At 36.6% G+C, this 12,620-nt stretch overlaps 1 protein-coding gene across 1 annotated transcript; it reads left to right on the forward strand.

Annotated features, from left to right (window-relative positions):
- Positions 1–1,438: 1,438 nt before the first annotated feature.
- Positions 1,439–11,350, forward strand: plin3 (perilipin 3). Its single transcript, XM_032573031.1, has 8 exons — positions 1,439–1,580; positions 6,086–6,175; positions 6,393–6,588; positions 6,959–7,041; positions 7,946–8,177; positions 9,158–9,498; positions 9,874–10,092; positions 10,769–11,350. The coding sequence occupies exons 2-8, from the start codon at positions 6,107–6,109 to the stop codon at positions 10,907–10,909; spliced, it is 1,281 nt and encodes a 426-aa protein (XP_032428922.1). The 5' UTR covers positions 1,439–1,580; positions 6,086–6,106; the 3' UTR covers positions 10,910–11,350.
- Positions 11,351–12,620: the final 1,270 nt, after the last annotated feature.

The following is a 12,620-nucleotide window of genomic DNA, read 5'->3' on the forward strand; positions in this document are numbered from 1 at the left end:
AACGAAATACGAAATAACCGCTCGAATATGCTTCCGCGAGTAATTTCTTTAGGCTATGTAGGTTATGAACTTTCGACTAAAAAACGAACTGCAACTTGTAAAACATGCAAGAAGAGAATATCGGATGGAGATGCCACGACGTCCAACTTTGTCCGGCATTTGAAGCTTCACAAAGATCGGTAGGTGGCACTTTTCTTTTGCTGTAAGATAGTTGACTTTAGCTAACTTCGTGTTAGCATGTGTACTCCGGGTTAAATTGGTGATGATTTACCATAAATCCGGTCCTTCAAATGCCTCCACAAATAATGTGCACCGTGTTAGCTCAGGAAGCCGGTGGATAGTGAGCGGGGCTCCGGAACAGAAAGCAGATTCTGGACCTGAACACAGGGAACAGAGTCTCTCTGTCCCATCATGATGATGAGCCGGGTCTAGTATCATCTAAGGATGGTTGGTGTATTTGAAGACATCTACGTTGGGAAATTATATTGACAATATATTGTTTTGACAGGTCAGAGAAAAGAGGAAAAAACTGCTGTTATGGTTCTTTGTATTGTGCTGTGGAAATGTCAGCATTTTCGTCTTTTTTTATTGAATATCAAGTTTAACAGAACTGGGCAATAAAGTGGTCCAATTTAAAAATGTTTTTTATACTTTGTGTTCAGCTACACATGTTCTATCATTTGAGATAAATACATATTTTAAAACGAACAAATGGTCTATTATTTGAATTTTTTGTATAATTGCAAATTATAAAAAAAAATAAAATAAAAACGACTCGAAATGACTTGAAATTAAAGGTTCCTGACTTGAGACTTGACTCGACTTTTGCCTGTCTTTACTTGAGACTTGACTCGGACTTGAGGACAAAGACTTGAGACTTACTTGAGACTTGCAACACAGTGACTTGGTCACACCTCTGAGCAGAGCTACACCATGTTTTAGCGCTGGTATTGTGTGTATGCAATGTGTACGCTATCAAAAGTACAAAGTACTGCTAGGACTTTTGCTTGTGACAATAAATTTAAACTGAAACAAACTGAACTGTCAGTAAATTGAGAAATAGTGAGCAGCAAAAACAAAAATCAACTGGCTCTTTAAACAAAACAGAAATTGTGTTTGCATTAAACAACTACACCCGTACACACTTTAAAATAATGCATGCATTATCGGATCATTGAAATAAGAAATCGAGTAATTTATGCAAGTCAAATTCCAGAATTACATCTACTTGAGATGCTACAACTTGACAGACTATCAGTTTACAACAAATTGTCTCTAGGTACCTTACAAAACAGTTTTACAAAGCATCTAACGTGATGTTTTAGCGTTTCCCACTTAACTGAATGACACATTGAATCAGAAGTTACAGGAAGTACCATATGTGAAGTGTGTGTCATATCCGTGCTGTGATTTAATTGGCTGAAAGTTGCTAAAACATTGCAAGGCCCCGCCTCCTTCCAGCATTAAATAGTTGCTCAACACTTCAGTAGAAAGACTCTGATAAGACTTGGGTCCATTCATTGAACAGCGTTGACGTCGCAGGTCACTGCAGGGCAGAGAGGAACCGGTCCGTCAGTAAGGTGGGTATTTTATTTCACTGCTTCGTTATGTTTTTAAAGCTGCTTCAGAAACCTCAAATGGCCAGCTGATGCTAAGCTAGCTATACTAACGCCAACTTGTGTGACAAACAGGGCGTTTATCATTTTCAGCCCGCATATATAATGTGAGGTTTTTTTTCTTCATTTTTTTCCAATTAATATTCCCTGACCTATGTTATTTGGGGTTATGACTAAAACGCTGATTTCAACATGAGCAATGTTAGCCACAGCACCAATTCTATGTCCTCATCTGGGTTAAAGTTCATTAGTCACAAAGTGAAAGGCGCGACAGTGAAACCCCAATAATAAGATAATCTGAGGTGCTTATTGTCAATATTATTATTATTAATGTTTAGAAAGATTATGTTAATATTGTTTTAGGCAGGAATGTGGCAGTGTTATTTTTTTTTTAAAGCAAAGAAATCTCAATTTTTAACAAATTGTGTTTATTTTATCCAGAAACATCTTAGCCTCAAATACATACTAATTTTTTTTTATGGCATTCAAAAGTGAATGCCATGACTGTGGTAGAATATGGATTTGTACAATGTAGTTTTTTGTTTTTGATAAAGAGGCACCGATCAGGCTTTTACTGGCTAATAATGATGTCCAATTATGTTTGAGGCCTGATAATTGCAATTGACTTCCTGAAAGTTATTGCAAACAAAAACTCATTTGTGGAAATGTTGTTTTAATTCTACAACTAAATGTAATCAACAATGTGCTACAGGCTCTTTGATGGGGATGGTAGTTTTGAAGAAACGGCAAATGACCCCCAATGATTCCTTATAATTGGTTTCCAAACTTTTCACAAATTTTAAAACTAATGGTGTCAAGTACCTGTTGTTTTTGCAGATGGAAAATAATTTTTAAAAAAGCAAGAATAAATTTCCATATTGCACTGACTGATCACAATAAAATTAATAGATGTAAAAAAATAATCCAGATTATGTTACAAAACCAAACAAAAATCACTGGTGGCTACCAGTACCACAGTTAGGACTAGACATTTATCATATGATTTATCATCATCATAAGAATAAAAAGATATCTTTGGAGTTTCTGATGCTATGATATTCTTGGCATTTACTTTTGAAAGACTTTTGCTAGCTTTTCAAATTATGATTAAGCACAATTATGCCGTTTTTAACAGCACAGCTTTGCTACTTAGTGATATAAGTGTAGCAAATAGGGCTTATGATGATAAAATAAAATTTTTTGGGAGGGCCTGACTCTTTATGTAGATTTCTAGCAAAACTATTCTTGATCACCACTTTTATTGTACTCTCAATAAATACCACAAAATATTGCAATATTTTGAGTCCATATTACCTGTCAGAGTTGCCTCCGAATGCTGTTTGGAATGACAATAAACCTGACTAAAAATTTAATAACAATTGGATTTACTAATGGATGTTCTTGGTGATCAAGCTAAGTATGGTTAATATAAACTAATAATGCATTTCTCTGTATTTGGCACAGAAATTGTAGTATGTTCACTGAGGGTTATTGAATAGTACTGCCTGTAAAATATTTTATTATTAAAGTTTCTTTGTTTTTTCTTTACAGTGCCTATCACTCAGTTTTCTGTGATAGACAGACATGTTGGATTTTTCAGGTTGGGGGGGAAAAAATTGATTCTCCGTTCTTGAATCCCAACTATTGGAGATCTTTTGTTTTTAATTAAGTGAAAATATAGACTTAATTTCTAACAGATCAAACTGTGTCTATTACTAATAACATATATTTTTCTATAAATCTTTTTTATTTTGACAGAATACAGAAAAACCTAACAGAGTTAGAGAATCACTAACTTGCAAAATCGGTCTGTGTCTTTTGTTTTATACCCACCAGACCTACTACATCAAATATCCTAATGGAGCTCATAATCAGTACTAGCCCTAATATCAAAGGTCGTGTTGAGTTGTGGGTTCAAACGGAGTCTAGCATTATTTTTCTGACCGATTGTTTGTGAGCTTTGTAAGTACTTTTAAAATTCACTGGCCAGAGTGCTTGGCAGGATTCCTGTGAATGTTTTATGGGAATCTGTTGTCAGTGGGCTGATTATTTATGTACTACTGACAACCTTTTTTTCTCCTGGACGTCTCTCGTATCTCAAGAATATTTATCTCAGATTTATCTTGTGCTCGACTTCAGCGCTTATAAAGTCAGACTTTGGTTTATAATAAAGTCAGTGAAGATGTCACCAGCTGACACTTGGAAGAAGGCCTGTTGCTCAACCAAGCTGTTGCAATAAATTGTAATCTTCCTTTGCTCACGGAGGCTGTTGGAACGCTACAGTTTTGTGAAAACATCAGAGGGAATATTTCATTCCCTTTGACATCTCAAATATGTGAAATGATTAAAGAGCATCTCTTTATTAAAATCAGCTAAAGCTTCTTGCAGCACAATTTGCCTTCTCCTGGAACAGTTCCTCTTGTCAGGTGGATGTAACAGGTCTACGAGAGCATTTTCTTCTGGCTGATTACATGTTGCAGCTGGTCAGCCCACTCTTTCTACTCCCAGCTCAGGCTCAAACTCATGTCCTTCTGTGACTTATTTGTCAAAAACATCAGGCCAAGCCTGTCGAGCAGCTGTTAACTGTCTCCCAAGACAGGTGAAGACAGATGGAGTCCATTTATGTCTCTATGTGCCATCTGGTAGAGCAAAATCAGATGTGATCCACATGTTTTGGGCACCAGAGAGACATAAGGTTGTTGCAGTGGATGCTCTCCTCTTTCCTTCCCTTTTTTTTTTTTTTTTTTTTTTTTTTTTGCTGTGCCCTAAAGCTGGGCAGAGATGAGAAAAGAGGAAATTAATCAATAGAAGGAATTGCCTGCTGAGGTTGGTCATCCGATTAGGCAAATTCTCTTTCTGGTCTTAGTTCGACAGAAATGCTGAACTGATTCAACACCTGACTGCCTGGTGGTGAGTCATATCGTAATTCAATCAGAAACCACCTGCTCTGACGCGTTACCTCACACGTTCAGATGCAGACAAATGTATTTGCACCACAGGTTAAGATGCAAACATGCCTTTAAAATAAATCATTTTACTGTCATATTTTATTTCAGTAGAGTAACCTGATACAGAAGAAATTGGAACAAATCATTTAGTACAAGAAAAATGGCAAAACTGGTTAAGATTAGCTGAAAAGCTCACTGTTGGAGAACTTCTGCAAAGAGTGGCTTCTCATTAAACTTCTAGAACATGGATGTTTAGCATCACTGATAAATGGCTTTCTTAAGGCTACACAAGACTTCAAATCTGATTCCCTGAGTTTCCCTTGTTTATGTTTAACATAACTCTGAGTTCTACTGTTTATTCTCCAGTTTGATGTCACCAAATTTTGAAATGATCACCAATTGTGATCATTCATTAGTTTTCAGCTGCATTTCTTCCTTGAAATTGATTATTTTTTTCCTTTCCTTCCAGTTTTTAATAATGCATTGGACAGTTGTTAACCCAGTTCTAATAACTTCTACAATATCCTTTTGATATTTTTTTTTTTGCTTCATGCATGCCAGTGATTTGATCCTTCTCACTAACATCTTTTCCACAACCACAGGTTGTGTCTTTCAACATGCTTGTTTAAGAAATGAGAAGCACCTCATTGTATCGGTTGGGGTTAAATAGCTTGTTGCCAGCCGAAAGACAATCATTCATGCAGTAACTATCAAAATATCTATCAGTAACTATCAGGAAATCTTGCTTAAACCTGGCAGTGATGCTGAAGGAATCCATTTCATATTTTCCAGTTTTGTGCTGAAGGGAAGTCGTGTTTTACTGTTTTGTTTAAGTCTCTGGACTGCATTTGAACAACTCTTGTTTAAAATCTAAAATACTTAAACTGAATTGTATTTATGAAATCTCCTGTTCTATTTAAACAAAAACCAAACTTTTCTTTCCTTTTTAAAAAAAAAAAAAGTTGAACTACCTTAAATCAACAGATATAATGGATGGGTCACAGCTAGACTGAACAATTTTTCTGGTCCTGGGTGCAGATTTGAAGCTTTTTTTTTTTTAAATGTTGGGCTTTTTCGTTTTACTTTTTTCTCAAAGCATTTCTTCTTTCTGTTTAAAATATATTTCTTACTTTAAGCATGCGACTCATATCCAGGAACATCCCAATAATATTTATATTATTTGAAAAAAATAGAGATATGCAAAGTCAATGAGAAAATATAGTTAAACATTGTAAATATCAGAGTTCTATGGAGGCTTGAACTGTTTGTAGTGGCAGCCCAGTTTTATTGTTTTATACCAGTTTCATCCTTGTTGCATCATTGCGTTGACTAATGGATTTAACATGGCTGAACTTTCTTTCTTCATGCATTTAAACCATCTGACAGGACAGCTATTCCTGCTAGATAAAGTACATCAGCCACTTTAACAAAGACTTCCAGAGACGGAGCTGTGTTTCATCATGCACTCAGAGCAAAGTGAGGTGAATCTCAATTTCTAACTCTCTCTGTATTCTGTGTCAGAGATTGAACCCAGCAGTCACAATGGCAGACAGCGGGAAAACTAATGAGGCTGGAGCTGCAGCAACTGAACCAGCTAATGGAGAGCAGCAGGTGAGGAGCACAGAAATCCACCGCCACACCTAATACAAATTATAACTTATTTTACGCTTGTAACATCTCCAGGTTCAAAAACGTCAGTGTAGTAATGCAACCAAATGTAAATGAAAGCATAAGAAATCCGATTTGTTTTAGAAAAAGGTGTATTTTCCCTTTCTTTCTTTCTTCTTTTTTTTTCTAAGCGACCCTAAATGTTTCTTTCTGGTTCCAGAATGTTGTTGCAAGAGTGAGCCACTTGCCTCTGGTCAGTTCAGCCTGTGAGGCTGTTTCCAATGCTTACAGCAGCACCAAAGACAACGTACCCTTGCTGAAGGGGGTGATGGATGTTGCAGAGAGTGGGGTCCGCACTCTTGGAGCAGCTGCCAGCACGGGGTCCAAACCTGTTTTGGGCATGATCGAACCACAACGTAAGGTTTTCCTCTCTCCAAAGTGTGATGTAATGTGTATGCAATAAAAGTTCCTAAATGTTCTCTGAAATCTACCATTAAATTAAATGGGGACTATAGTTCAAATATAAAAAAGTGTGAAATGAGCTTGAGGTTGGTCTGCCTGAGAGTTTCATGGTAATTTTTTAAAAGAATTTCCTGAATCGGCTAAAAACAAACTTTGCACATATTTCACCATACATTTTGTTGAAGCTCTTTGGTGCTGTTGTATTGTAAACAAAAATGTGTATCCATTCACATTAGTTGAGTCATTATTTTTGTGCTGACTACAATAGTAGCTCTTCTTATTTTTGTATTTTCAAGTAAGTTTCTATTCTGCATATTATTTCAGTTGCCACAGTGAATGAGTATGCCTTGAAAGGACTCAATAAGATGGAAGAGACGCTGCCGATTCTTCATCAACCAGCTGACAAGGTCAAGAAGAACCTGTATTAATAACGTCTATACAGTTCTTTTCTTCTCCTCTTCTAAGTAGATAATTTATAAACCAGCATATCATCCCCTGAGAGGCTGGAGTGAAAACTGTGTACTGGATCTTGGAACTGCAGTTCAGTCAGGTTTTTGCCTGGACTTTGATTGGACCTTTGAAACACCATGACTCTGTTTCTTTTCAGCCATCCCGTTTTGCTAGTGTTCTTGGGGTCATTGTTGTGATGAGGATGTAGTCTCTGTCGAGCTTCATCTTGTTGACAAGATAGCCTTACATTATATTATAGATCCTGTGGTTGTAAAACATGACAAAACTACAACAGCTCCAAAAAAATAGCTGCATTTTTTTTTTAAATAAGCTTGTTTATCCAGTGTTTAATTAGTATTCACTAATGGCCTGTAATTTTGTTAAAACACCTTTGGAGAAATCATTTACTCAAATATTCTTGAGTTTGTGTGTTTGAGCTTGGCATATTTGTTAAAGGCTATTCTCATTTTTCTGTACAGGACATTTTCTTGAAGACACTCCTTTGGTATTTTTGTCAATTTGCTTTTGCGTCACATTATCTTATTAGATAATGAACCATCACCCTAATCTGAAATCCAGCGCTTTTATGAACAGGTTTTGTTTTTATTTCGCTACTGTCATCTTGCTCTCTAGTCTGACTGGGACTTCTATTGTTTGCTTTAGTAAACATTTAAATAAATTAACTTTTATCATTCTGCGTCTTTAATTTGTTGATTATCTTGAATATATCTGAGCCCTAACTTAAAAAGCAGTGAATTTGTTTGTCTTTGTTTTTTCTGTTTTGTTTTGATTTTTCTACTGGAACTATATGCATTAAATTTTCATAATCTCTAACACCTTGTCTCTTCATTATTCCCCCAGGTGGTGTCAGACACCGTAGGTATGGTGTACCAGTCAGTGACGGGGGCCAAAGACGCGGTGCTGGGCGCTGTGATGAGTGGCGTCGAGCTGACCCGGGCGGCGGTCAGTGGTAGTATCAACACCGTCATGGGCACCAGGATGGGCCAGATGGTCAGCAGTGGGATGGGTCTGGCCCTCAGCCGATCTGAGGACTGGGTTGATCAGAACCTGCCACTTACTGAGAGGGAGCTGGGTCAGTACCAATGCTAAATGAGGAAATGATCGTGTTTCTGTTCAAAAACGGAACCACTGACTCCACTTGTCTGCCCCTGCAGAGAGGAGTGGTCTGACGGTTTGATGATAATGACATCCTGATCTGATAAATAGGACTGTACACAGGACGGATGATGGGATTTTATTGGATTTAATTATGCTACGAGCTGATGTCATCAATAGTTAGGTGCTATTCATAGAGAGGAAGTCGGGGCATTGCTTTGAACTTACCTTCTGTTCCTTTGGCTCACATAGTTCCTGTAATTTCCAACACACAGTTTTGACACCTGCTACTGTGATGTCATACATTTGTGACAACTTGCAGTACTCCAGGTTAGAAATGATGCTCATGGGGACATCGAGTGATTGTGCGCTGTGAAAATGCACCCAGAACATGACAGCAGAAGAAAAGCACTCTGCAGTTTACTTTCAGTCAACATGGACAAGAAAGTCAATAATTTGAACATTTTAAGCATTTCTTATTGGGGCGGTGGTATAATGCAATTATTCAACAAACGACCTAAAAAAAAAAGTAAAACGATATAAGTTTTAATTGAGATTTTTCTCTAATCTACAAAGGTTGAAATTGGATGTGCTTTAAATTAAAACCCTTCAAATCAAACTGAACATGTAGTGATGTGATAGACAATGAATTTTATTTGTTCCATTAAATAATTGCACCCTCAAACTATGTTGCAGAGTAGTAAAATTAAGAATAAAAAAAACTTGTGTATATAGCAGACATAACGATATCCAGCTGCTGCCCCAAATATGAAGTGTGTGCAAGAAAAATGACACCAATAGGTCTTATAATATTGCCTTTAAATTCCGACTGTGGGGATATTAAATCTGAACTGTTCAATTTTTAACACTATTAAAAACTGAATTAACAGTACTACCTTACATTTGTAACCATTAAATAAAGCGTGTGACTAAGAGATTATTATGTTTCTCTTCCAGCTGCTGTGGCTGAGCCTGCCAACTCTGAGGTGTCGACTACGTCAGCCAACCCCAGCTACTTTGTCCGTCTGGGTAAACTCTCTGCCAAGGTGCAGGAGCGAGCTCTGGAGCAATCCCTGGGCCGCGCACGACAGGCCAGAGATGCCACCTACGCTGCGGTGGCTCAGATTACCAGCACCCTGGACTTGGTGGAGAGCGCCCGTGCCAGTCTGGGGACAGCAGGCAACCAAATAGCAGGAGCTCCAGAACAGCTGCTGCAGCGCTGGACCGAATGGAAGAAGAAACGGGAGGGAGAGGGACTGACCGAGTCAGAACCAGATGGGTCCAAAGATGAATCTGAGGTCAGGATTTAACTATTTTGGAGTGTAACTCATTGTTTGGTTTTGTAATCTCACATTCTGTATGTAAAATGTACATCCTCGGATACTGACACTGACTTTATGTGCCAAGCCTGGATCTTTATTTGAAAGTTTATAGACTGATTTTAATTGACTGAAATGTTTATTTGATCACAGTCTTTTCCTACTTTACTGTGACTTATATCTTATATTTATATTTCAATGGCTTTTTTCACATTTACTCTTACTTTTTAGATTTTAAATCTTTTACATTCAGATGTTTTGTTATCAACTTGTCTGAAACCCCTTTGCTCACTCTGCTGCAGTAAACTCTGCAATAGAGCTGCATACTGAAATGTGTTATTTTCACTCTGACAGCAGCTGGAATCCCGCGCCCTTTCTATGGTACGAGGCCTGAGTGACCAACTGAGGGCATCGTGCTCAAGCGTGGTTTCCAGTGCTCAGGGTCTGCCAGGAACAGTCCAGGAACAGTTGACCAGTGCCCAGGTAGCCGCTGAAGAACTGCAGACATCGCTCGGAAATGCCAGCACTCTCACTCCCGTCCTGCTAGAGCGAAGCCGCCATCACCTAAAACAAGTACGAAATTTTCCATGCCGTTTTTGTATGCATCAGCATGGGAAAATATGTCTGACTTATTATTCAACTTTTTTCCTTACTTTGCATGAGTACAGGTCTTCTACTATCTCCACACACACAGGCTTTTACGGGTATTGTTAGAATATCATCAAAAGGGACTTAAGTATTTCAGTTTAAACACCAATCTAAATGTATTACACAGATAAGATGGTCTTTTCTGTTAATATTGGTGGTTATAACATGTCAATGATGGATCTCAGGAAATTTGAGTATTCCAATAAAAGATGTATATGGGACATTTTTTGAAATTCCAGTCATACCATATATATTTGAATAGTTTTATGCAACTAACCCATCTTGTGGAGAGTCTCAGTGGCTGCCTTCTAGACAACTGACAAATGCCAAAACAGAACATTACATTTTTGAAATCATAAAAAATAATAAAATTTGTAATATTCAGATACTTTAAGTGTAATAAATATATATTGATATAACTTTCACATTTGATCTGAATTGCTCAAACAAACTAAATTTTTGCTGGTGTCCTAATTTCTTGAGATGCACCTTGCATCCTAAAGGTGTATGATAAGACTAAGCATGTCACAATTAGTCTTTCTTGTGAGAAAGATTAGCCTGTAATTATAAATTAACTGCTGTTGGTGTGTATCTTTTGTAGGTTCAACATTCACTGGATGGCGTCATGGAGTATTTGCTACACAACACGCCGCTCAACTGGCTGGTGGGACCTTTTGGTGCTCAGAAGACTGAGAGTGAACAAGGGGAAGTGCAAATGGAGCAGGCTAGCTCAAACAACTAGCACTCCATTTTTTTTTTTGTCTTCACTTTTGTTTCTTTTTAACAAAAGCTTCTAGTATTTTGAAGTTTTTTTTCCAAGGCATATCCTCTCTAAAACACTGCATAATGTTCATTTAATCGCATCTTTATTTTGATGCTTATAAATTAAACTTAAAATAAACTGACATTGCACTGATCACTCAGCATTTAACACAGTTGACCTAAAAAGGTGGTTTTCCCTTTATCTTTTACATTTGTACGTTTCTTTTCTTTCTGTCAAGTAATAACCCATCCCTTTTTAAGATGGGACATTTGTTGACATTCCAGTCATTCCAACAACAGAACCAGGAACAAGATAGAGGAGGAATTGAGAGCACATTTCACGAGTTTATAACATTCACGATTGTTCCATGTAAATGAGCTGTCACTAAAAAGTATTCAATAAATCTTGAACAAAAGACTGTCTCTGTTTCTCTTTAGTATTTATTCTTATCTATTAGCTAATAGTGGGATTATATATATAAGTATTGTACATTGCAGTTTCAGCCTGTCAAATCTTTGTTGAAGACACTTCATAGAATGCAAACACATTTCACTGACACAAAACCCAAACTACGGTATGCCGACCACTATCCAGTGGATGGATAGTTTCTAATCTTTATGCCCCCTTGGAAACTGAAGCCAATTTTCTCCAATTAGCCTCACTGATCAGTGTTTATTAATTTTAAACTTAAACCCTTAAGTTTCCTTCACATGTAAATGTGTGTAAATACTATTATTATTATTACTATTGAACAAAATATGCTGTTGTATTTTAACTTTATTTCACCAAACATTTACAATTGTATTCATATCCTTACATACACCAAATAAAGACACGCACACCTTTAATTCTGTCTGAAGTAAAATCAGACCAAACTTCTCTTGCTTTCAGTCAGTTAGAATGACGAAAATTATTTCTATTTGCTAAATTCCACAATGAAAGAATATCTTGATCCATTTATTAAGTCTCCAAAATCTGAAGTTGCATAAATTTACTCAGTATTATGTACAATTGTCCTTGAACTGTATGACCTTATTGGAAATCTTTGCCCATTTGGAGGACCTGTTGAAGTTTAACTTTTCTTACTGATATCTTTGGATGTTGCTTCAATATGTCCACAAAATGTCCTTTCAAAGCCTTAACATCATCATCTGGGCTTTCCCTTTATTATTTAATGAGATAGTCATTCTGTATGTAAACTTTGCTTTTGAAGACATTAATAAATAAATTTCTGACGTTCTCACACTCTTGTGGCATTAGGTATATATATATTTTATAAACTTTGTATTTTTACGTCAGGTGGAGTAGCTTGTCAACAAATAAGCAATTTCCCCTTGGGGATTAATAAAGTATATTCTATTCTGTTCTATTTAGCAAGCACATATATATTCAACCTATATACTGCTTTCATAAGCTTTCTATTGAAACATTTTTGTAAAAGTATTTCTGCTTATATTTTGCTACCATTTTATTTGTGTTTTTTTCTTTTAGTCTGTAAAACACGCAATTTGCACATTACCTTATATTTGTCTGACGTCACTTTAAAAATAATTAATCAGATGTTATCAGTTATTCAGTGGCCTGCTTAATTAGTTGTTTAAGAATTACTTTTTTAATCTTTCTACTGTTTTAAAAAAAAAAAATTTTACTTGAGGAAAATATGTGGCTGTAGTTCTACTTTTTCTAAATC

The sequence above is a fragment of the Xiphophorus hellerii genome, chromosome 9 (genome assembly GCF_003331165.1).
Source record: "Xiphophorus hellerii strain 12219 chromosome 9, Xiphophorus_hellerii-4.1, whole genome shotgun sequence".
In the NCBI taxonomy this organism is placed as follows: domain Eukaryota; kingdom Metazoa; phylum Chordata; class Actinopteri; order Cyprinodontiformes; family Poeciliidae; genus Xiphophorus; species Xiphophorus hellerii.